A 24,316-nucleotide genomic window follows, 5' to 3' on the forward strand; every position below is an offset into this window, starting at 1 on the left:
TAGCTTATCTTGAGGCCACGAGTTAGCTTATCTTGAGGCCACGACTTAGCTTATCTTGAGGCCACGAGTTAGTTATATATATATATTTTTTTTTTTTTTGACAAAGTGTGACCAGAGGGGCTCCGTACGTTTGTGACCACTTTGGCTTTCCATAGAGTTGAGGTTTAGCGCGTGCTAATCCCCCTGCAGGCGGGGCTCGCGCTCCCATGCGCTCGCTTGAGAATGCGGTTAGTTTTTACATCTATTAAAAACTCTAATGCAATTACTGGTCTGAGGCTTAACAGGATTAGAAATTATCACATTCCTGTTCATTACTTACAAAATTAGTAACAGGAGCGCGCATTTAGGACAAAACACGCAACCATTGTCTTTTATTAAGCCATCACTTTATTTAGCCTAATTAACGCGGAGTTGAAAGCTAATTAATGCACACAGCCTTTACGTTAGCTGCGTAAATTTACAGGTCTGTTAACATTTGAGCACAGGACTTATTTTCAACAAATGAATGTTTATGTTAGACATGTAAACAACATCCACTTATAAAAACATTTTACATACAAATATAAATCACTGGATTATAAACATATCCAAAAAATCATGACAAATTTCATAGTTACATTTAAAACTGACATAATCATAATTTCTTTGAAATCCATCAGTGTTCCACATGAACGTGACCTGATGCAAGATAAAAAAATATATATAAAGCAAGAACCGAATGAGAGGGATAGTGAGTCACGACTGGCCAACAGATTTTACCATTATTAGAAAGTCGAAGAGAAAATACAGTGCTATTTTCAGTTACAGGGCACATAACATTCAAGTCCTCACACAGACAAAAGCGAAAGAACGAAAACCAAACAACAACAGACCTAAACAACAAGGATGACCCACTAGAAAAGTGGATGACAATTTTACACTGATTTCAGATTCACAAATCATTGGTTTTGTACATCCATTATTATGAATTTCACACTTAAGCATTTAAGCATAAAATGACTTGACAGAATCAAAATGTGTTGAAAACTACATGCCAATATGTTTTGCACTGTACACCATAAAAATATTTTTTTGAAGTTATAAAAAAACAAATGTAAAAGATTACTGGAGTACACCTTAAAAATAGTATTTTAGACTTTTTTACTTTAAAATGTCATGTTTAATTCAATTCATTACTTGCCATTTCTTTGTACTTTGACAAAACAAACAAACAATTTCACTCAGAAATTACTAGGAAATTGTACGTGTAAGCCATTGTTTTTCAGCAGAAATGAATTACATTACATTTTAGCTGAATCACTTCCAGCTTGTTGCATGTTGTTGTCTTGCCATCATAATAAAATAATTTTACTCAATAAAAAAATAAAATGTAACATTTAATGAAAAAATATTTATAGCAAATATACTGTAAAAACTAATTGCTATTCTCTTAAAAAGAAAGGTTACTATAGCGGGTTTTGCTGTGATTCCATATAAGAACTATTTGGGTTCCCCAGAGAAACTTTCAGTAGAACCCTCTTAAAAATTTTTTTTTTCTTAGAGTGAAGAACTTTTAAAAATCAAAATAACATTCTTCCACTATAAAGAATCATTTGTGCACTGGAAAGATTCTGTGGATGTTAAAGGTTCTTCATGGAACCATAGATGCCAACGAAGAACCTTCCTTTTTAAGAGCATGAATATAAAAATGGATCCTTTCCTTTGTGGTGGGTGACAGTTAAAATGTTGGCAGGCCAGCAGGGAAAATCCTTATCGTTGAGCCCGTCAGCATACATAATACATGTATTCTTTTGAAAAACTGTAACCAAAATAAACACCAATACAATATGTAATCTCACACATAGTCTTCAGGACAATCAGTTCATGTTTGAGAGTTTTGAATGAACATTTTCAATTATATCTGATACCCAGAAGTTGTTCAAATCAAATCAGGTATTGTTTGGGTAAAGTCAATTCCACTGTTTAAAAGAGACAATGTAAGAGTGCTTTCATCAGTAGTACTGTGTCTTTTCAGTCCAGCTTGTGATCCAGTGTTTCTTATTTTTTGTGGTGTCCACTATTAAAAAGCCCTGGTTTACCTGATACTGTTCCTTCTTGTAAATCCTCATGCCTTGGTATGTTGGCATAGTTTGAAAGTAGGCAGCCCGCTTAAAAAAGCCACTCTGTGAGAAAACATAAGAATTAAGAAGCGTATTGTGAGCAAGCATCCTGCCACATTATTTTAGCAGGATTATTATAGTGACACGGTAAGCAGCATGTATTAAAAGAAGCTTTGAGAAATCCGAGAGCTTCAAATGAAGTCATTTTATGAGATTACAAGATGAACATTAAATACTGAGAGAAAGCATTCTTTAAACTCAAGTGAAATTATGAAGAGAGCAAATTATTAAGAAATAGAGCAAACGTGTAAAAATGCATTATAAGTTCAGCTGCAGATTGTGAAGGGGTGAAAAGAAAGCTTGTTATCTCTGTAAGAAAAGATGTGATCAGAAGAGGTTTGTTGCCTCAGTTGAAAGCAAGCCCCAAACTACCAAAAAGAAAAGAACATGGTAACACAGAAGGAAGTTATTAGTCTTGTCAAAGCAAGAAAAGGCATTCAGAAGTAAAGCAATATACAGTTGATTTTTTAAAACATCATTCTATCTCAAAGATAACAGCATCACAAGCCTGAGGACATAACAAAGAGTCTCACATATCAATTTGTTTCAGGAAAAAAAAAAAACCTCTAGTGTTTTTGAGAGCAATGATGAGAGTTTGAAAGCAGACGAGGCAAGCGTTGTGTCTCAAAAGGGAAGAGGAAAGACAGTATTAGCGGAGCTTGCATGGAATATATTATTGTTAATTAAGTGTTTTAGCTAGAGAGCTGTTGGAGGTGGCACCTACGGATTCACTATTTGTGTCACAGCAAATCTCAGTCCTCCTCTGTAAGGCGGTCATTTTCAGATGGCTGTGTTTTCATCTCTACTTTCTGGGCCTTGGCCTCATAAAGCTCTCTGGTGTTGGCCCTCTTGAAGAAACCGCACTGGGAACAGGATTCAGATAGGAGCGATCAAACAAAACACAAGGCATGGCTGGAGGAATTGATCTAGTCTTGAATCAGCTGCTTTTCTGGTACAAGTGAATTTTGATATAAAATATATCCATGTGCAGCATCTATCGACACCATAAAACATTCAACATAAAAAATATATGTAATTTGACTGCAAAAAAAATTGATTTGGGAAGTGAAAAGAATGAATTACACATCATTTATGCTTAAATACTATATTCTATTCAACAAAAAATACACATACTTCCACAATAAAATGGTTTTAAAAGTCTATGACGACAGATTTTTTGTTTGTTTGATTGTTTAATTAATACATGCTTCAAGCATAATTTTATTGGATTTTATTTTGTTGTGTGTTACCTGGATGTTGATCTTTGTGTGTAATACTGTTGACTGTTTTTATATGTTCAGTTGCTTTTGTAAAAGCTTAAATAGTGAATTATATTGTATCATTATGTGGCCTAATATTTTAATAATGTTGTTTGTTATCAACAGTTGACAGAATATATAGTTATGATCGGTAAGCTTACAGGCACCAAAGTTCCATTATGAATGTGTGAAATGTTGCCTCACAGAAAAAGATGATTAAAATGTGTAGCAGTGTGTGGTGTTGTTTCTCTCAAGGTGCAGGTAAAAAAAGAAACTTCACACTTTGTTTATGGTGTCAAAGCATTTGCCAAAGTTGTTAATTGTGTCCTTCCATCTAGAACAACACGCAGATGTGTGAACAAAAGGAAAGTGTGGAGCAGTGAAGTACAAAAGGATCCTCACCTTCCACAGTAAAATGACAATCAGTCCCAACAGAATCACTCCTGCCAACGCAGACACTATGATTATCCACAGAGGAACTTCATACCGAAGATCTTCCACCTCTGCAGGGTCTATAGCTACTGTAAACTAAACACAGAAAAGATGTTTGCCGTCATTAATCTCTAATACACCAGAAAACATATACGGGAAATTGCCTCATTTTAATAATTATTTGATTTTCCCTCACTTATGCTAAATGTATGCAAGAGAGAGTTCCAGATAGAAGAGGAAACTCAGAGATGTTGTGTTTGTACCTCACGGGGGATATCGCTCATCCTGATGCTTGGTTTGTCTGTTTTTAGACTCAGTGTGGCTCTACCGGTCACAAATACTCCTGCACCCTTGTAGTCCTGTAAAAAGAGAGCTGCAAAAATGTTATTTTCTGAACTTCAGAATGGGCATCATACAGCACTGCACAACTGGGATGTTTCTAGTGAACGATTCATTCACTGCATCTGTCACGTGGCAAATGATCAAAAGACTTAGGAGGTCAACTAATCATTTGTGCTTCTCGTAATTCTGTTTCATTAAAATGATTTCCTAGTTCACAATATGATAAAAGACTGTTAATGTGAGCTGAATGCGGATTAGTTCTTTTTTTTTTTTTTTTTTTTTGAGTGAAAGCGTGAAAATTGTACTAAATCTCCTGTGACAACTTGAAGTGTTACATATCATCAAGGCTGGGAAAAGAACATAACACTGCAGACAACAGATAAATGCCATTATCACTGTTTTTAATGTTCGTGGAGTAAATATTTTTACAATGCTCATTAAAAATGCCGGGTAGCCGGTGTTTCGTATGCGTTTGGCCAATCACTCTAAACTTACATCACAGGTAGTGCCTATAGAACTTGTTTTAGACTCTACTCTAATTTAGTTCCCACAAACTGAGTTCCTAGAACTGAAACGTTCCTAGTTCCTGCAGTGTGAACACACCAAAAAGCGGGAACTTCTGCCAACAGTTCTAGGAACTATGGAAAGATTCCTCCGGTGTGAAAGCCCCTATTGTTTCTGTAGTATGGCCTGCAGCTGGTTTCTTTCCTTTAAAAAAAGTATTCAGTAAATATCTGACAAAGTATTAAAGCTGCAGTAAGTAACTTTTGTAAAAATATATTTTTTACATATTTGTTAAACCTGTCATTATGTCCTGACAGTAGAATATGAGACGGATAATCTGTGAAAAAAATCAAGCTCCTCTGGCTCCTCCCAGTGGTCCTATTGCCATTTGCAGTTACAGACCGCTCCCGGTAAGAAACAACCAATCAGAGCTGTGATTACCTTTGTGATTCTTCATAGACATAAACAGAGAGAAGAAGATCCGGCTACGATGTTCTTCCGCAAGACGCAAGCAGTTCTGTTTATTAACCGCAAGAGCGTCAAAAGTTACCTACCGCAGCTTTAATGTGAAGAAATACATATGACTTCATACATCCTCTAAAATAACATTGCGACCAATTAAATAAAAGTAATGGCTTACAAAAGTTAAGGTGGCTCTGAGAAAAAGTCTAGCATCATTTGTTTGCAGATGCCCTTGCTTCTAATGCAAGGTTTAAATGTTCAAATACTTTTTGGGGCCACTGTATGAACTTTAAGCCAAAGTATATTGCAAATTTTGAAGTACTGCACCTAGTGTAACAAAATGAAACCACTTAAACCCTCATAAACTTGGAAGAAATGTCATAAAGCAAGTGTGGGATTTATCCTTGAGAGCCTGGCATGCAACAAGCCTGCAGTAATGAGATGAGGAAGTGAAGTTTGAATTGAAAGTGGAGCTCTGACCTCAAGCATCGTGCTGTTCCATACGCGTGCTCGGACCGTGAGATTGGCCGAGGTGTCCATGCCCAGCAAGGGGCAGGTGAAGGTCTGACAGAGGGCCGTACCTGTGTCACAGTCCTGAGATTGAAAGAGAATGAGTGTGACAGCCAAAACACTATACATTTTGTCTTTTTCTAATCTCTGTTGCATACTACATCATGCAAAGTATCAGAGGAGACATGCCAGTATCATCCAGTTGCCTAGCAACAAAACAATGGTTGAGGAGACCGATATACTCACCAGGTTGGCAGGTTTCCTCTGGGCTTGCATCTTCGGGAGGGTCTGTTCAGACTTTAAGGAGCTCACGTCTCTTTTCCTCCTTCTAGTCTTGCGCTCTGACACCTAATCCACAGGAGGTAACATGTCCGTCACATTAACAAGCTCATTATATTAAGTGCATGGCAATAAAATGCTGCAGGGATGATGTCTTTTCAAAAACCTGAAAATGAGTTAGCATATTAGCAGCTAGCGCTCCTTGGTTTCCGAAGTCAATGGGTTTTTCAAATGGGATTTTGGTTAAAAACCTAAAATAAGATCAGTGGTTAACAAACTCTCAAGATATTATGTTTTGTTCTACAACATAAAATACATCAGTAATACTACCTTGTGAGTTTTTATGCATCTTGACAAATTCGGTTGCTAACAAATGGCTAAACTGAATTACGGAGGTTTTAGGGCACATGATCACATCATCACACTGAACAGGAAAACTCATCTACTCATTAATTCACTTGGTTTATAATTGTGCTATTCTAACTTATATTTTTAGATAATGTTTAATTGTTTGTATATAGCCTACGTTTAGTTTTTGACTTCTGGCAGTTGTTTTTTGGCTTCATAAAACAAATGTTTGCAAAGATCATCATTTTGTAAGAATCAAAAATGTGTGTTGGTCACAGAGTTTATTTTCTAATCCAAAAAAAAAAAAAAAATGTTGTCGAGGGATCCAGGGAGATACTAACTTCCAAGTTGACCAACAGAAATATGTAATTCCTGCAGCACTCTACTGGATTACTTTCCACTACATTATGGGTTTATATGCCATATTAATATGCCTAAATCACCTTGAATTAGAATATTTTGATTGACTTGCTTAGTATAACGTTAAACGTATCTGTCTTAATTCATTCTTTTTTGAGTTTTTGGATTTATTTGTAGAGCATCTAGACCTCCTAAGCACATGTCACACTGACTTATAGGCACAGAGAGATAGATAGTCTCCAAACCACCCTCTATTTCATATTAGAAGATGGATTTTTTCTGAAATAATTCCCACTCGGCTTTGTACACTGAACTAGATTGCAGTGCTAGCTGTGGGTAATATAGTTCTGGGAAAGGAGGAGGTCCCAGTCCCAGCATGATTTCTTCTGCTGCTTCTCACAACGATTCAAAGGCTGTATTGTGCTAAACTGCTCTGTCATCAACACCATGATGCAGAAAAACAATCAGTGACAATCAAACATCTAAGCACTTACATCCAGATTAAGGGGGTTTGCGACGTTATTTTCAGGGACACAGAATGGCTTGGAGGTTCCCGTCATCTCAATCTCTGACAGATAAAGCAGCCACTTCTGATTAGCTACAGCAGAAGGCCACTGAAAGACCACTTCCAGATACCCCAGATTTCCCAGAGGTTTTCCAGAAAGAGTCACCTGCAGACAAAACAATAAACAAAACAATTACTTTGAGTAATTGCAAACTGATTGTGTCAAGAAAACTGATTATGCCTACTGACTTACGTAGTAAAGAACTTATTTTAGGTTTAAAAAAAACATAAAAACCTAAAACGAGTCACCTAGCACCACAGCTAGGACAAGAACAGGTATCACACATAGGGCACATCACAATTAACAATGACCAAATTGCCAAACAATTTTACATTCTGGCAAAATGGTTCCTAGTTTGTGTGTAATTCATATTCTCATATATCTAATCTTTACATTTTCGTACATTCTACTTATGCCTGAATGACGATTAAAGGGATAGTTCACCCAAAAAAAAGGAAATTCTGTCATTATTACTCACCCTCACGTAATTCCCATAAGACCTTTGTTCATCTTTGGAAAACAAATAATTTTTTGATGAAATCTGAGAGTTGACTGACCCTCCATAGACAGCAATGAAACTGATGCATTTAAAGCCCAGAAAGGTCTTCAACATGTGTTCAGGAAAGTACAACGACACAAACAGAGGAAGATGGACACTGTACATAAAGAGTGTTTCGAAAACTGACTCTAAAGTCATCATTTTGTTTATAAAAAGTTATCTTAAAGTTATCAGAATAACGGGTATGGCATGAGTGTGAGTGATTAATGACAACATTTTGGGGTGTTCTAACCCTTTAAGTTTAGGAATGGACCTATACATTTACTACAATCCAGCTCAGCCAATCAAATTCAAAGCTACAGTGTAGCCTTTTTTCAGAGCGGTTTAAACGACACAAGAACTTGTTACTGAAAAATTGCCTTTACACAATCTATCTTTTAGTCTTTGTTTTGCATGTTGTCTTGATTCTTTTTTTGAAGTTTTTGTTTTGCATAAGATTTTATGTTTTAGGACACCATATGTCATCTTATTTTTACACTTGTTGTGCAGCCATCTTGACACCATTTCCTAACTAGGCATGTTGTAATAAGTCTGATATTATGTCCTAATCAGTTGTGTCTGAGGCAAACAACAAAATATTTAATAAGTCATTTGGTTTCTCCACAGATCCGCCTACCATGAAATTTCATTGATCCACAATGCTGCATGTTAAACATCAAATATGTTGCCAAAAGCTGTGCTGTGTCATATAGTATTGTTTCTTTATGGTGTGTACAGACAAACTGTCCAACACTGGAGACTTGACACATCACAGCTAGTTAGAAATGTAGGCTGTAAAAAACATCTTGCCGTCAAGTTGAATTCCACTGGGCTTCCAATGTCACTGGTACTTTTCATGGCTGATTCTGCTTTCACTTTCCCACTGAATTCTGTGTTAAACTGGTTTGAAAGGCTACAAGAAAAATAGAAATGTTCTAATTAATTTATTTGCAAAATGATTTGATTTTAATGTCAGACAAAAAAGAAAGTGTAATGTCTGTATAATACTGAAGTGTAACATGAGTCATTATTACATTCTGTAGCTTTGAAAAGCGGTAGAGAAAAGATCTGTTGAAATGCTCTAAGCCAAGGATAGAAATGGCACATAACTCACATAAAGAAGGGCTTTAGTTCGTACTCCACCATCAGTACCCTCGACAGGGGCCGTAGATCATTCTGATCGCTCCGCCTGAGAAATGTAGATGAAATCATCAGCCAGAGTCCAAATCTGATTCATACTCTTTGAACAACCTCTTTTACAGACAATTGTTCTTTCCTATGCATATAAGCCATATGCTAGCGGTTAAATCTGCAGATCTGCATTCAGTGAATCACTGAATGCTTTTGACCCTGTTTTAATGAACTGGATTTCTTGCTGTGGGTGGGTTAATGATATTATTTCTATATACAGTTCTGCTCAACTTTGCATTCTCCTTACAGAATTTAACAGATGTTTATGTTTTAAAAAAACAACAACAAAAAACCCTGAAAAATAAAAACAACAAAAAAAACAACAACAACAAAAAAACCCAGAAGCTATATGTGATATACTGACTGAAATTACACAGACTCATACAAATACAAGCTACATATAATGTTAAGAAAAAGGACATGTAAACCTTTGAACACCATAATTCAAGTGATTTTTTTGTATTTTGTATAATATATAAATACATTTTATTTAGCTTCTTTAGGGAATAGATTATCGAATAAGGTAACATTTCATTAGATTTTCTCTCTGAAATTTAGAAATGCTAATCATCTTAGAGATCCTGCACAGGTTATGTAAACGTCTGCACATAAAACTTTCTCTTCAGGATTCTGTGTCTTTAGAAGAGATATTGATTTTTTTGCACAGCATCTCTCCCCAAACGTTCAGTCTATTTATGAATCTGAAGAAAATCATGGAGATTTCTCATACGTTGAGAGCCGCAGTTCAGTCTGAATCTCCTGCATGCCTATTGTGATTCCTGTCGTTTCAAAGATGATCTCAAACTCCACCTGTGAATGACAGAAGTACCCACGAAAAATAAAGACATCCATCTTCAGATTCATTACATCTGCTTCTACAAATGCACTTCATTGCAACGCTGTTAATTAAATTCACCTCTTATTATTACATCCTGTATCCAATAAATAACCCTGAAGTCTCTCATTTAACATGGTTGTTGCAGTATGTCTGGTGTTAAATCCCAGGGTAAGTGTGCTTAAAACCTATGAATGTCAAGTCACTGATACCAATGAAGACTTACGCTCTGATGACTTTTGAAGGGGTCCCCCAGTGTACACAGAACCGCCCCATCAGACGGTTCACATATCAAGATCTACAAGAAACAAAAACAAGAACCAAACAAATTCAGTTTGCAGTCTAAATATACTTATGTACAAAATGTCGGGGTTTTCTAAGAAGTTCCTGAAAGTTCCTTATGCTCACAAAGGCTAGATATATTTTTATACTGTAAAACCAGCAATAATGTGAAATTTTTTTATTTATTTGATTATAAAGCTGATTTTTTAGCATCATTACTCCAGTCTTCAGTGTGCACATGATCCTTTAGAAATCATCCTAAAATGCTGATTTGCTGCTCAATTTTTTAAATCATCAGTGCTGAAAACAGTTGTGCTAATTAATATTTTTGTGGAATCCGTGATACGTTTTTTCTTTTTTTTCAGGATTCTTTATTGAATAAAAAGTTCAACAGAACAGAATTTATTTGAAATAGAAATATTCTGTAACATACAAATGTTACTTTTGATCAATTTAATACAACCTTGCTTGCACATCCATTAAATGAAATAAGCAATGTGTATGTAAGGAACACGTGTTGTAAATGTCTAAACTGATAACAGCAGTATCCTAAATAAATCCTCTCCACAAAATACTGCTTTGTTTAGTATACGCTGCAAAAAGGAAAAAAAGTGTACAGTTGTTGCTTGAAGGAACTATAACACAACTATTCCCTATACAGAAATAAAAGATTAAGACTGCATAAGCTTTGTTTTATGATTATATTAATGTATGAGAAACATTACCAGACATTATCAATTTAGGGTCTAGATCTGAGTCGTGGTCTGCTAATTGGTCATCTTTGATATAGACTATTACCTGAGAAACTGTCTTGGACTGAACCGCAGAAGGAAGTAAGATGACATTTCTGAGGACATCTATTGATCTTACCTCAGGGTTTACGCTGGAGAAGCTGAGCGAGGCGGGAAAGGTGACATTTAGAAAAGCATTGTAAGCATCTTCTGCTATCCTGTCCTGAGATGGGACATTGGACACATTCAGCATCAACTTCAGCTTCTTCACATCAGTAGTGTAAAGGAAGATCTGCTGGCCATTCCTCCTGTAGAAACACATATTAGCAGTTCACATCACATCTATCACCATTTCCATTCAAGTCCAGTCCAGATGATTGGATCATTGCTGAGGGTTCATGTGCAAAAATGGGTCATACTTGAAAGGACCTAAGTGTGATAACCCGAGTATTTAAAGATGCACGCAGACATTGCTGTTTATCGTCTTTACTAAACTCAGCAGCAAATACAGAAACTCACTTGCAAATACGGCAACAACACATTGAAAACATCCGGTGTGCAACAGCTTAACTAGGACCGGGGGGGTGGGGGGGGGCAAAATAACAAACAAACATTCACCCCGGCCTACACCGCAAATAGTCCCTCTGCAAAACTAAGAATTAAATTTGGTTAGATTCTTCCTTCGTAGCATGATGGGAAATATTCAATCAAAAATGTCTGCACTATTCAGTCATCTTTCCCTTTCACATGAAGAACGCTAGTGAGCTTACGTGGGAAACGGTGTGTTCTGCTCATCTGTGAATGCAGCCGTCATCTGAAGGTTGCTCTCACATTTGTTATCTGATCCACAGGCTTTCTGAATGTGAATCTAAAGAATGAGATGACATTGGTGCAAAAGAAGCGAGAATGTGAGCAGGTTCTGAAGGGCAATGAAAACATAATTTGTGTTTGAGCGAGCATAATATGCCGTCAAATGTACCTCAGCTCTTTTAGGCTGAGCATCTTTCTTGCTGATCACAGGAAAGGCATTGATGTCTTCTAGTTTCTGCCCGCTGGAGGGTACAGGCTCCACCAAAGACACGCTCAGCAAGAAAACTATCGGAGCAACCTTGTCTTGGATCGTCTTGGACTGTGAATACAATTAGCACAATCTGATCACAACCCAAATAACCCACTTAAAGAATAAAATGGCAATTCAAAGGATGGTCTTGTGTCTTACCACTAGCTTGAGTTTCAGAGAACGACAGACTTCAGATGCAGCAACAGACATTTCGCCAGTGTGTTTAGAAACTTTGTCGTCAAGGAATTGAACACGAGGGCTCTGAGACAATTGCTGATCGGCTTCCACTGTATATTGAAAGGCTGAGGAAACAACAGATCTTTCTTACAGATACTTCGTGTCGGACCTGAAGTCTGACGGTCAGAATGTGGAACAGCACACTGAATCGTACATTTTGCATGACAATAATGTCTAGAGAGTTTGCCTTTATATTTAGAGTAATAAAAGGAGATTCAGGACTTACTGATACTCTTCTGGGAACTGGCACTGGCAGTGCTGAATGTGTAGGACAAACAGACCTTTGCTTCAATACTGCATGAGGAAAAACAAAGCAGAATTGACTGATTTTGACATTAGAAAAGATTTTCAAATACATAGTCACTAGTACGATTAACACTGTTGCGATTCAATTATGAAAACTAAAGATTTCAGCATTAAATTTAGATCTACTTTAATTATGCCAATGGTTTTTATTTACAGCCAGAATTATTATTATTTTTTTTTGAACATGCAGTGATTAGTTTTTAAATTAGTCTATAAACAGTCAGTGTTGTCAACGGGTCCTATTGAGAGAGTCTGATCCATCTCGGATCCATATTTTACATTTTTTGGGGAAATGTTGGAGTAAGATGTTGAAGGATTCATTACCAGTCATCACACTCCTCTGGTTTGATAACCTCCGGTGTCACAGTGAGATAACTCTTTAGGTGAATCACAGGACGTGCTCTTATAAGACGGAAATGAAAGAAAACAAAGTGAAATAAAGCTTTGCAGGTCTACAAAAAAGTACAATAATTTACAACTGTGATATAACAAATGATTTATTAATCTTGGTCTTTGTCTTGTACCTTGATGCTATAGAACTAAAATATGTAAAACAGTAAAATATTGTGACACGTTCAAATAACCTTAGCAAGACCACGCGGTCATCTAATGATCCAACCGCTATGTCTGGGTAACTGTTCCTGTCCACATCCACACCACCACTGATGGAATAACCAAACGTGTGGAACCCACCACCGGGGATGTCTTTTCCATCAATGACCTGAGGAATTAATATCAGAGCAATGAACTGACTATCTACAAAACAATCATACAAACTGACAGTCACATAATCAGTATTAACCTCTAATAGTGTAAAACCAAACTTACACTGCAGTTTGTTTCAGTTTGAGGTAAGTACTATTTTTTAAAGGATTTAATACTTGTATTATTTTTATTTCAATACTTTTAATGCAAGGATGCATTCAAATGATTAAATTTACAGTATAATGTTAAATTTAAAATTTTATTTTCATTATTTTACCTGAATCATTCCTCCATCTTGAGAAAACCTCTTTAAAAGTAACAGCTCAAAAACATGGTGCATTAGAAATCTCAAGCTGGTCGTGATGAAATGCTTATTAAATGGTTATTGGATGCTTATTATGATTATTAGAGTAATCTGCAGGCAGCGAAGACAAGATGTGTTTTTCTTTGAGTCTAATCAATGAGACTTCAGCAAGAACCCCATTTATTCATTCATTACTCACTTTTATTGATTTATTCATTCACATAAAGAGTTTCATTTTCTGCTTGAGAAAAAAATAACTTCTTAAGACTTTTAAGTGCTGCACTTAATTATTTTTAGTAATTGTACATCTTAACACACTAAAAGCTTCTTTATATTTCCATCTCACCTGACTAGGTGTTTGGGAAATACCCAGTTTGCTGCCCATCCATATCGATACTCTGCCTGTATTATGATATGGAGCACCAACAGCAAAATCTGTTAAAGAACAGAGGATTGAGAAACGATCACTGGCAAATACTTCTCAGTAATGCCACAGGAAGGCAGCAGAGTAAAATATCCTTGACTGTTAACGCGCTGCTCAGATGAAGTGTTGCACACAAAAGCATATTTTGCATATAGCCACAAATAACTACATGCATGTTATATTGTACAGAGTGCCAGCAAATAAACCCACAAACCTACCTTGAAAGCTATCCTGGTTAACATCACCAATAGCAACAACAGCCATGCCGAAAGCTGAGTCCTTTGGCCCAGTGAGCACCACGTCAGCTTTGTTACTAAAGGAGCCGCCCTGGTTCATATAGACATACACTGCCCCCCCTTTTCCATCGTTTCTCCGGTCGAAATAGAAAGGGGCTCCAACAATCAGATCCTTCCAACTACATGGATAATAATGAAGACAAGTTACATCTCCACTTTATTAGTGACCTCTAGTTGAGGGGAAACAAAAAGCCAAGAATTGTCTTTACCCATCATTGTTAAGGTCAACAATAGCAACGCTGCTGCCAAAATAGGACCCAACTTGTTCTCCCGTGACATTTGCGTTTATTTTGACTTCTCCTTCAGGAGACCCTTTATGAACTTCACCCATCATCACAGATCCTCTGGCCTCATCTTTTGGAGCTCCTGTTACCACTGTTATTTTGTCTTGGCTCAACACACCTTGACCCACAGCTATAGAGTAACCTGAAGAGCAATCAGTCAACAATGACCCAGAGCAATTTCCTGTCTACATATTGACATAGTTAACAAAGGAAATGTAATATTAATTAATAAATTAATAATAATTGTGTGTTTCGGGAAAAAGGTAAAACAGGAATTTGTTATGTAAATCGGATAAAGGTCAGTCAACTGCTGACAACAAATGCTTTTAAATAAGAAAGCAACATAAATAGTACAGCTGCATATAAATTAGGGCTGTCAATTAATTGTGAAATTTAATTGTCCAAAATAAAACTATGTGATTACATATGTGTGCGTATTGTTTCTTTTTATATACATATATAAATACACATACATGTATATATTTGTGTGTGTGTGTGTGTGTGTGTGTGTGTGTGTGTGTTTGTATATATATATTGTTGTTGCTATTGGTGAAGTTTAGGAAAAATAATGTGATTAAAATATCCCAACACAGTTCAGCCCGTTCTCATGAAAATACAAACAGAAAATCGTGATACTGATACGCAGAAATGGACTTTGATATGATACGCACGTGTTTGACATGAATATAATACGCAATTTGTTGGCCTGGATAAACAAGTCAAGTCATGTCACCTTTATTTATATAGTGCTTTAAACAAAATACATTGCGTCAAAGCAACTGAACAACATTCAATAGGAAAACAGTGTGTCAATAATGTTAAATGACAGTTAAAGGCAGTTCTGGGTAACTGAAAAATGGGTAAACCTCACCTCACAATCCTAATCCTACCCACTGTGTATCATATGCACTTCAAAGTCCATTTCTACATTTAAATAGAACATAAAATCGAAAAATAAACTTGTACTATTGATAAGCACTGTAAAATTGAGTGGCTACAGGTAGCTCTTCTCTTTTAAATGTATTTGCTGGTTGGCAACAGATCCACAACGGGGCGTCCAGTAAAAGACTTGTACGGGATTAACCCATTTATTGTCACCACAGAATTTGCATGAGTGTGTGTGGTTTTCTACAAATAAAGATAAAAAGAAAATATATATATAAATACAAATAACAACAGTGGTCACAATGAGTATAACAACAACACAGTATCTACACAGAGAATATATTAAATACAGTGATTTAACAATCAAATAAGAAACATGTGCAATTATATGGGAAAATGCGCTGTTAGAAATGACTAATAATGCACAGTTGAAATCTGACACCTCTCAGCGCTGAGGACAGAGATGGAGCCGCTCTGTCTAGAACATTAGTGCGCATGCGCCAAAAGAGTGCTTTAACTCTTAGAAATGAGCGATACATATTAGATATATATTAAATAAACCATATAATGATTAAATAGCACACAGATTATGTCCTTAAAACATAGCGGTAGTATATGTGAGATAACTAGTATGTAAATACACACGAACATCTTTACCAGCGAGTTCGTCTTTGTCAATCGCATGCATTAATTTATAAACACTCAAAGCAGTTCAATGTTCACAAGCAATATAGAAAGCAATGGATGAGCAGACTGTTACTCACTTTTTAGGCACGCACACAACTTTGGCAAATATAAATCGCTACAGTGCAGCTCGCATCTGTCCGCTTTCCCGATCGCTCTAACTCCGTTCTGTGGGCGGGACCGCTGACCTTTCGCATCCTGCATGTAGTCCTGATTGGCTCACAGGATGGATGCTGCGTGTGCGTTGAGTGTGGTGTATTGCAGGGGAAGCTTAGCCAAATGAATATAACCTGCGTGTGGCCTTTTTTACAGCCGCCCCCAGATTTCCAAAGGGAAATATGTACAATAACAAAAGGGCCTATAACCTGTCCTACACCATTAAAAGTACCTTTAATCTGGTATGGCAGGTAATCGGATGAGGCGTGCCACTGGGCGTGTGTATGACTTCTTTCCAACTTTAATTTCTGCTGCTCTTACTCTGCGGTCTACTCCAGGGAATACCTTCGACACCTGGCCCACTGGCCAGAGTGCTCTGGGCAGTTGGGGGTCGACAATCAGGACGATGGTGCCAACCTGGAGGTCAGATGTCTCATCTTGCCACTTCTGGCGGGTCTGGAGGCTGGGAAGGTAGAACCTGATGAAGCGCCTCCAGAATTGGTCGGCAAGGACTTGACTATGACGCCATCTGCGTCGACTGATCAGTTCAGATTCAGGGTATATTACAGGAGGAAGTGATGAATCTGGCCGCCCCATGAGAAGGGAATTTGGTGTGATAGGGTCTAGATCAGAAATGTCAGATGAACTGTAGCCTAGTGGCTTGGAATTTAAGATCCCTTCAATCTCCACCAGCACAGTGTACATTACTTCGAAGGTGACAGACTGGGCACCAAGTGTTGTCATCAAGGCCTGTTTAAGGGAGCGAATCTCTCTTTCCCAGCTGCCACCAAAATGTGGAGAATTAGGGGGATTGAAGTGGAATTGTATTTGCTGGCTTGCCAGTTGCTGTTGCAATTCAGGGACGATAGCTGCGTATGCTTCCTTCAGTTCTCTCTCCCCTCCTTTGAAGTTAGTCCCTTGATCCGATAATAGCTCGAATGGCTTGCCTCGTCTAGCGATGAATCGTCTGAGAGCCATAAGGAATGAATCAGAGTCAAGGCTATGAAGGATGTCAATGTAAACAGCCCTTGTAGTAAGACATTTGAACAGGATGCCCCATTTCTTTTCATTTCTGCGACCTACTTTGACAGTATATGGACCAAAGCAATCCATTCCTGTTGAGTAGAAAGCAGGCTTAAATAAACGTAATCTGGCTGGAGGGAGGTCTGCCATTTTTGGGACTTCAGGGTTTCTTCTCCACTTCTGGCACTCCACGCAAGTCCTCTGACAACGTTTGATTGCCTCCCTGCCGCGAAGAATCCAATATTTTCGCCGAAGCTCTGCAAAGACTCTTTCTGGGCCTGGATGATGGAGTTTAGTGTCATAACTCTGTATGAGCAGTTTGGACACTGGGTGTTTTGGGTCTAGGACAATGGGGTGCACAGTATCAGGATCTAGATAAGGGCTACAGCGAAGGCGACCTCCTACCCTGATTAGCTGTGTATCATGGTTCAGTTCAGGGGCCAGTGCCTTTAGCCGACTGTTTCTGGGAAGTGATTTATCTGCCTTTAACTGCTCCAGTTCAGAGGGGAAACACTCTTCCTGAGCTTGCTGTAGGACACTGATTTCCGCCATCTTGTAGTCATCAGCTGTTGGATTGCCTGCCGCCCCATGACAGGCCCTGGACTCCAGTAGCTCTTCAAATGTCTTATACTGGCTGAAGTCAGGGAATGACAAGCTGGCTGTGAAGCAGGTAAGGAGGCAGGGAACTGTTTTACGAAGCTCACTTTCGTCTGCAGGCATGGGGTGTGGGATTTCTGGCCACTGATTTGGAGGACCTTTGAGAAAGGATGGCCCTTGGTACCAATGGCTATCTGGCCCTAGCTTACATAGGCTTTTCCCCCGTGTTATGTCATCTGCTGGGTTATAGGTTGAAGGAACATAACGCCATGTGTGCTGGTCTGTAATGTCCTGGATCTCAGCAACTCTAGTTCCAACAAACACTTTGAATCTGCAAGAGTCTGAAAGCAGCCAAGTGAGAACTGTGGTGGAGTCAGTCCACAGAGTGAGTTGGTGTATGGGAAGGTTCAGTTCTGTTCTGACTACTTTAGCCAGCTGTGCCCCAGTCAGTGCAGCACAGAGTTCCAGACGGGGGATCGACTGCTGTTTTTTGGGTGCCACTCGTGACCTGGCTGTGAGGAAGGCCACCTCTACCTCCCCACATTGATCCTCTGTGCGGAGATAAGCGACTGAGCCATAAGCCCGCTCAGAGGCATCACAGAAGATGTGTATCTCTCGCTGACTCATGTCGGTATCTCTGATTGGACTGGTATAACACCTTGGAAAGACAATGTGTTGTAGGGCAGGCAGCTCCTCCACCCACTCTGTCCAGGTCTGTAGAAGATCTGCAGGTAAGTGCGGGTCATCCCAGTCTCTTTTCTTATCCCAAAGGCGCTGTACTATAAGCTTGGCTTTGGTAGTGTAGGGAATGAGATAGCCCAGGGGGTCATACTGACTTGCTATGATTCTGTAAATGCTGCGCATGGTGGTCTCAGTGTTTTGTATGGGACAGTACTTATATGAAAGTGTATCTGTTTGGTGATTCCAGAGGAGTCCCAGGGCAGATTCTTGGGTGTTGCTCTGCCCTTGTGAAATCCAAAGTTCAGTGATGTCAGATCTGGCCTCAGGAGGTAAATGGCTTATGGTTGAGAGTTGGTTACTGGACCACTGCCTCAGGTCGAAACCCCCTTCTGCCAATAAGCTCCGGAGTTTGTCAACGAGACCCTTGCCTGCCTCTACTGAGGTGAAACTCTGCAGAAAGTTATCAACATAGAAAGACTTCAGTACAGCATGGCGGACGTCTTCCCCAGGTTGGCTATGGTCCAGGATGTGTTTTTGTAATGCAAAGATGGCACAGCAAGGGCTGCATGTGGTGCCAAAGGGGAGAACCTGCCATTCATAAATGTTAGGTGGATCCTGTGGATTTAGATCCCTCCAGAGGAATCGCAGAAGTGGCCTGTCTTCGGGAAGCAATCTGATCTGGTGGAACATCCCCTTTATATCACTGCTGATAGCAACGGAATGCTCTCTGAACCTGAGCAGCACTGCAAGAAGAGATGGGCCTAACACAGGACCAGGGAGCAAGAGCTTGTTAAGGTTTTGGCCCTGATACTGAAATGAGCAATTAAATACAACCCTGTTCTTCCCGTTGTGTCGGACCAGATGATGGGGAATGTACCAGGTGTTGGTTAGGCATTCTTCAACATTTAGTTCCACCTTGACTGCATAACCTGCCCGCTCTAGTTTCTGAATTTCTGCTGTGTAGGCAGCTGCTTGCTCTGGATCTTTGGCCAGCCTTCTCTCTATGGCCCGCAGATGTGGGAGAACAGCATTTTTGGGAGCCTTAAGGTCTGGCATGTTTTTAACACGCAAAAGTGGGGTTGCATAGCGCTTGACGCCATCCACCTCTACTCTCACTGTCTTGCTTTCCAGAATTTTCACTGCTTCCTGATCTTGTCTGGATCTTGTGCTCATTTTTTCACTTTGCCATGGAAGCACGTCCATCTGCCAGAGTCTCTCCACTTGTCTGAGAAGATCAGTTTCAGGTGGTGCTACTGAGGTTAAAAGACACTGTTGTTCAGTGACCTCATGTTGCAGGTGTTGTACAGGACCTTGCAAAGCCCATCCGAGACGAGTCTTGATAGCTGCTGGTCCCCCTGGGGGGCCTAGACGGATTGGCTCCACTGCTGTAATGAGGTGGGGATAGTCTGATCCAATGAGCAGGACAGGGCGAACTGACTCTAAATGGCTCAAAGGAAGCCCTCTGAGGTGGTGGTATTTCTCTCTCAAAGTCTTAACCGGATGTGTGTGTTCAGCAAGACTTAGCTGCTGGGCTGTGAATGCACCCTTTATGCGATACAGTTTGCTGGGCTGAGACAGGGGGGAGATATGAAATGACACTGATGCACCAGTGAGCATTTGTAATTCCTGCCTAACTGTGCGAAGTGGAAGATCTTCTGGCTGACCTTTCAGGCCCAACTGTTGAGCAGCATTATGCAAAAGGATGGTCCTCTCCGATCCATCATCTAAGATGGCATAAGCTTTTATCTTGTGTGCCCCGTTTCGAAGAATGACCTTGACAATCTTCAGAAGAACCTTTCGACTGGCAGGAGGCTTACGAATGAGAAGTATCTCGTTCATAGTATTGAGGAGGCAGGCATTAGCAGAAGTACCTTCATTTGGGGTAGTCTTTGGGAGGTCTTCACTCCTGAGATTGATGTCATGAAGGACCAGAAGGTGACGGCTATTACACTGTTTGCAGCGCATTCTCAGATTGCACTCTGAAGCTTGATGATTCCTTCCACAGCGGCAGCATCTGTTGCAGTCTTTGATCCAGTTCCGTTTCTGGTCTATGGTAAGCTGCTTAAAATTGTTGCAGTTGTTGAGGGAGTGTTTGTGGTGGTCACAGTAAGGGCAGTAAGGGGTTAAAACAGGCTTGTTGGCCGTAGGTATCATCTTTGTCAATGGAGGTGCTTTCTCTGTGCCAAGCAGAATGGTGGCACTTTTAGTGAATGGCTTGGGGTCTCTGATCACTTCTCGTGGTCGTGCTGGATATCCACGACGACCGGCTCCTGCAAACCTTGTTGTGTCCTCCTGCACTTGAATTTCATACTCTAGCCACTCTGACAGATCAAGAAGGGTGGGGATTGGCACTTGGTAGGGATGTGCAAAGCGCCGAAAACTTGACCTGAGATCGTGCGGCAGCTTCCCTAGGAGCCGGGAGACATGAGAGCCGCACTGCAACTCAAAGGTGCCCTTCTTTCCTAGTTGTTCTAACATGCCGATGAGGGAACGAACCTTGAGGGCGAAGAGTCGGAATGTTTTAATGTCCCCACTGGCTATGTTTGGACCATCCATGAGCTCTGCTATGCGTTGCAATGCGAGCTGATGTGGCTGTCCGTATTGCTGATCCAGTGCTGCCATGGTCTTTGTGAAAGGTTGTTGTGAATGGCTGTATGAGTCGGCGATAAGCTGGGCCTCCTCTAGTTTGAGGTGATCAGTAAGTATTTGGAATTTGAATCTTTCAGTGGCTGTAGCTGGCAGAATATTTTCCAGAGCTATCTTGAGCCGCGAGAATTCTCTAGGGTTTGGATATACGAAGTCTGGAATTGTGGGGGTTGGACCTCGGTACATCTGCTCTAGCTCGGGCGGAACCGGACTGGATGCTCTGCATGGCAGGTGAGAGCGTCGGGGAGACCCGAAGGATGGAGGGTCTGCTGACTCTGGCTCATATGATGTACAACTCAGCCTGTCAGGCATCTCAGCCCTGGAATAATAGGTTCTTTCCACCCTTGATTCATCCCACTTGACATTTTCAGAATGTGATGTATGGTACGGCAAGGTAGGCTTTGCGCTGGGGACAGCGGTTGGAGCTAAGAATGTTTCAGAACTGTGCTCAGGCTGATCTGACTCAGCAGGCCTGACTCGTGGGGCTGACAGTGGTGCAATGCTCTTATCACTCTGTTGTGTTCTCAACAAACGGCGTGGTGCAGGTACAGGTCGCGTAGGAGTGACCGGTGGAGAAAACTGTTCTGCAGGCTGTTGCTGCACCATTTGAATCTGTAGCTGCTGCATTTGTTGTTTTAACTGAGAAAGTTCTTGTGAATACCGATCTGTAGCTTGTTGAAACGTGTCCCTTTCTTGCTGCATTGTCTGCAGGGTCTGTAGCAGATTGTCATGGGCAAGTCTTAGGTCCCTATTTTCACGCTGGAGGATGCTGGTTTCAGAGCCCCATGGTTCATCGTCAGACCACTGTAGAGGGTTATCAAGCTCTTTGTGCGGTAACTGTTGTGGAGTGATCCCAGTTGCATGTGCACAGTCCTCTGGTTCTAGGCTGGGAGGCACTGTAGGATGAAGCTGAGAATGTGGTGACATGCATTCAGGAAACAGCTTTGGGATAGTGAAGCCGCTGAGATTATAATCTTCATATCGCACGGGGAGGACTGTCTTCCTCCTGGCACGCACGACCGGCTCATCCTCTTCATGCTGTGACATTTCTCCGTAGTAAATCTGGGATCCGGCTCGAAGGACCATGTAAAATTGAGTGGCTACAGGTAGCTCTTCTCTTTTAAATGTATTTGCTGGTTGGCAACAGATCCACAACGGGGCGTCCAGTAAAAGACTTGTATGGGATTAACCCATTTATTGTCACCACAGAATTTGCATGAGTGTGTGTGGTTTTCTACAAATAAAGATAAAAAGAAAATATATATATAAATACAAATAACAACAGTGGTCACAATGAGTATAACAACAACACAGTATCTACACAGAGAATATATTAAATACAGTGATTTAACAATCAAATAAGAAACATGTGCAATTATATGGGAAAATGCGCTGTTAGAAATGACTAATAATGCACAGTTGAAATCTGACACCTCTCAGCGCTGAGGACAGAGATGGAGCCGCTCTGTCTAGAACATTAGTGCGCATGCGCCAAAAGAGTGCTTTAACTCTTAGAAATGAGCGATACATATTAGATATATATTAAATAAACCATATAATGATTAAATAGCACACAGATTATGTCCTTAAAACATAGCGGTAGTATATGTGAGATAACTAGTATGTAAATACACACGAACATCTTTACCAGCGAGTTCGTCTTTGTCAATCGCATGCATTAATTTATAAACACTCAAAGCAGTTCAATGTTCACAAGCAATATAGAAAGCAATGGATGAGCAGACTGTTACTCACTTTTTAGGCACGCACACAACTTTGGCAAATATAAATCGCTACAGTGCAGCTCGCATCTGTCCGCTTTCCCGATCGCTCTAACTCCGTTCTGTGGGCGGGACCGCTGACCTTTCGCATCCTGCATGTAGTCCTGATTGGCTCACAGGATGGATGCTGCGTGTGCGTTGAGTGTGGTGTATTGCAGGGGAAGCTTAGCCAAATGAATATAACCTGCGTGTGGCCTTTTTTACAAGCACTTTCATGAGATTGGGTAGTGCACTTAATGCACCTGCCCCGCCCCGCCCGTCCCGCCCCCAGACCTGTACATCATCTTACATTTCATACAATAAATGTGAGTTATTGTCTTATTTTTATATTATATGATAATTCTTATTCATAATTCTTATTCTTATTTATTAAATCATTTATCGTCGCCTACTGGCAGTTTTAATTTATTATTTAGAGTTTCATTTGATTAAAAAAAAAAAAAAAAAAATATATATATATATATATATATATATATATATATATATATATATATATATATATATATATATATATATATACAGTGGGGATTGAATGTTTGGGCACCCCTTGCAGAATCTGTGAAAATATTAGTAATTTTCAAAAAATAAGAGAGATCATACTAAATGTTATATTTTATTTAGTACTGTCATGAGTAAGATATTGTACATAAAATATTTTAACATTTATTCCACAAGACAAAAAAAATGCTGAAATTATTAAAATAACCCCACTCAAAAGTTTGGGAACCCTTGGTTCTTAATACTCTGTGTGGTCACCTGATGATCCTCGACTGTCTTTCTGTTTTGTGATGGTTGTGCATGAGTCCCTTGTTTGTTCTGAACAGTTAAACTGAGCAGCGTTCTTCAGAAAAATCTGAGTGCGTCTGAAGCATCCATGTCAACTAGTCCAATGGCGAGAGTGAGCGTCAGGAGTGACGTCACGACCAGGAATTGATAAAAACCCCAACCGGAGCAACCGGTGTTAGCTTTCTGTGCCTCAGCAAGCGATCTGTGTCAAACCTGTCTGTCATATTTACTGTTGTCTTGTGCAAAGTTTATATACAATGGCTAAGCAACTATTCAAACCGTGTGCTTCTCCCTGCCCGCATTATTTAACGGGTGGGGATACACACAAGCTTTGTGTAGTTTGTTTGGGAGTGGAGCATGCGTTATCCGCTCCCGCTTGTCACTCTTTGATGAGAAGAGCGGCGAGCCTCGCGCTCCTCAGGGTGCAGGACCCGCTTCTGCCGAGGCAGAATGGAGAATGCATTCCTGGGGTTCGCAAATGGATCTCTCAGCGGGGTTGGAGACGGGTCCGAGGGCTCTTTCTCCTCCCTTACCTGGGAGATCCATAGCTCAAACTCCGGTGTCGGAAGCCCGCCCCGCGGCTTCTTCCGCCTGGGGGGAGAGCCCATTGCTTCGTTGCTCTAGCTCCGAGGAGTTAGATGTAACGGGCAGTGAAGGTGACAC

The 24,316-nt window shown here is 39.9% G+C and overlaps 2 protein-coding genes across 4 annotated transcripts in view; both read right to left on the bottom strand.

Annotated features, from left to right (window-relative positions):
- Positions 1-24,316, bottom strand: part of LOC127952897 (integrin alpha-3-like) — a 147,896-nt gene that overhangs the window by 97,030 nt on the left and 26,550 nt on the right. The window contains exons 6-26 of one of the 2 annotated variants that reach the window (XM_052551790.1): positions 14,340-14,556; positions 14,053-14,249; positions 13,757-13,845; positions 12,986-13,122; positions 12,726-12,803; positions 12,322-12,389; positions 12,018-12,160; positions 11,778-11,927; positions 11,569-11,666; positions 10,938-11,106; positions 10,012-10,083; positions 9,681-9,760; positions 8,874-8,948; positions 8,570-8,672; positions 7,150-7,326; positions 5,915-6,016; positions 5,639-5,752; positions 4,114-4,209; positions 3,821-3,946; positions 2,884-3,022; positions 2,016-2,162 (exon numbers count right to left, since the gene is read on the bottom strand). In XM_052551790.1, coding sequence (XP_052407750.1) covers positions 2,912-3,022; positions 3,821-3,946; positions 4,114-4,209; positions 5,639-5,752; positions 5,915-6,016; positions 7,150-7,326; positions 8,570-8,672; positions 8,874-8,948; positions 9,681-9,760; positions 10,012-10,083; positions 10,938-11,106; positions 11,569-11,666; positions 11,778-11,927; positions 12,018-12,160; positions 12,322-12,389; positions 12,726-12,803; positions 12,986-13,122; positions 13,757-13,845; positions 14,053-14,249; positions 14,340-14,556 — 2,402 coding nt within the window. In that variant the 3' untranslated portion in view covers positions 2,016-2,162; positions 2,884-2,911. Of the gene's footprint in view, positions 1-872; positions 2,163-2,883; positions 3,023-3,820; positions 3,947-4,113; positions 4,210-5,638; positions 5,753-5,914; positions 6,017-7,149; positions 7,327-8,569; positions 8,673-8,873; positions 8,949-9,680; positions 9,761-10,011; positions 10,084-10,937; positions 11,107-11,568; positions 11,667-11,777; positions 11,928-12,017; positions 12,161-12,321; positions 12,390-12,725; positions 12,804-12,985; positions 13,123-13,756; positions 13,846-14,052; positions 14,250-14,339; positions 14,557-24,316 lie in introns of those variants that run through there. The other variant, XR_008153067.1, reaches the window with a different exon arrangement.
- Positions 15,476-23,074, bottom strand: LOC127952900 (uncharacterized). Of its 2 annotated transcripts, none has more exons than XR_008153068.1 (2): positions 22,842-23,074; positions 15,476-15,542 (listed from the first exon to the last, which is right to left on the bottom strand). XR_008153068.1 is itself a non-coding variant. In XM_052551793.1 (2 exons), the coding sequence occupies exon 1, from the start codon at positions 18,621-18,623 to the stop codon at positions 16,374-16,376; it is 2,250 nt and encodes a 749-aa protein (XP_052407753.1). In that variant the 5' UTR covers positions 18,624-18,739; the 3' UTR covers positions 15,476-15,542; positions 16,064-16,373. The 2 variants fall into 2 exon arrangements, 1 of the variants encoding a protein (XP_052407753.1); XM_052551793.1 differs by lacking the exon at positions 22,842-23,074 and adding an exon at positions 16,064-18,739.

Source organism: Carassius gibelio, chromosome B3 (assembly GCF_023724105.1).
Source record: "Carassius gibelio isolate Cgi1373 ecotype wild population from Czech Republic chromosome B3, carGib1.2-hapl.c, whole genome shotgun sequence".
NCBI classification, from domain to species: domain Eukaryota; kingdom Metazoa; phylum Chordata; class Actinopteri; order Cypriniformes; family Cyprinidae; genus Carassius; species Carassius gibelio.

Excerpts from the sequence above, each read along its gene's own strand:
- LOC127952900 (XM_052551793.1), bottom strand. The coding sequence starts at position 18,623 with ATGCGCAGCATTTACAGAATCATAGCAAGTCAGTATGACCCCCTGGGC.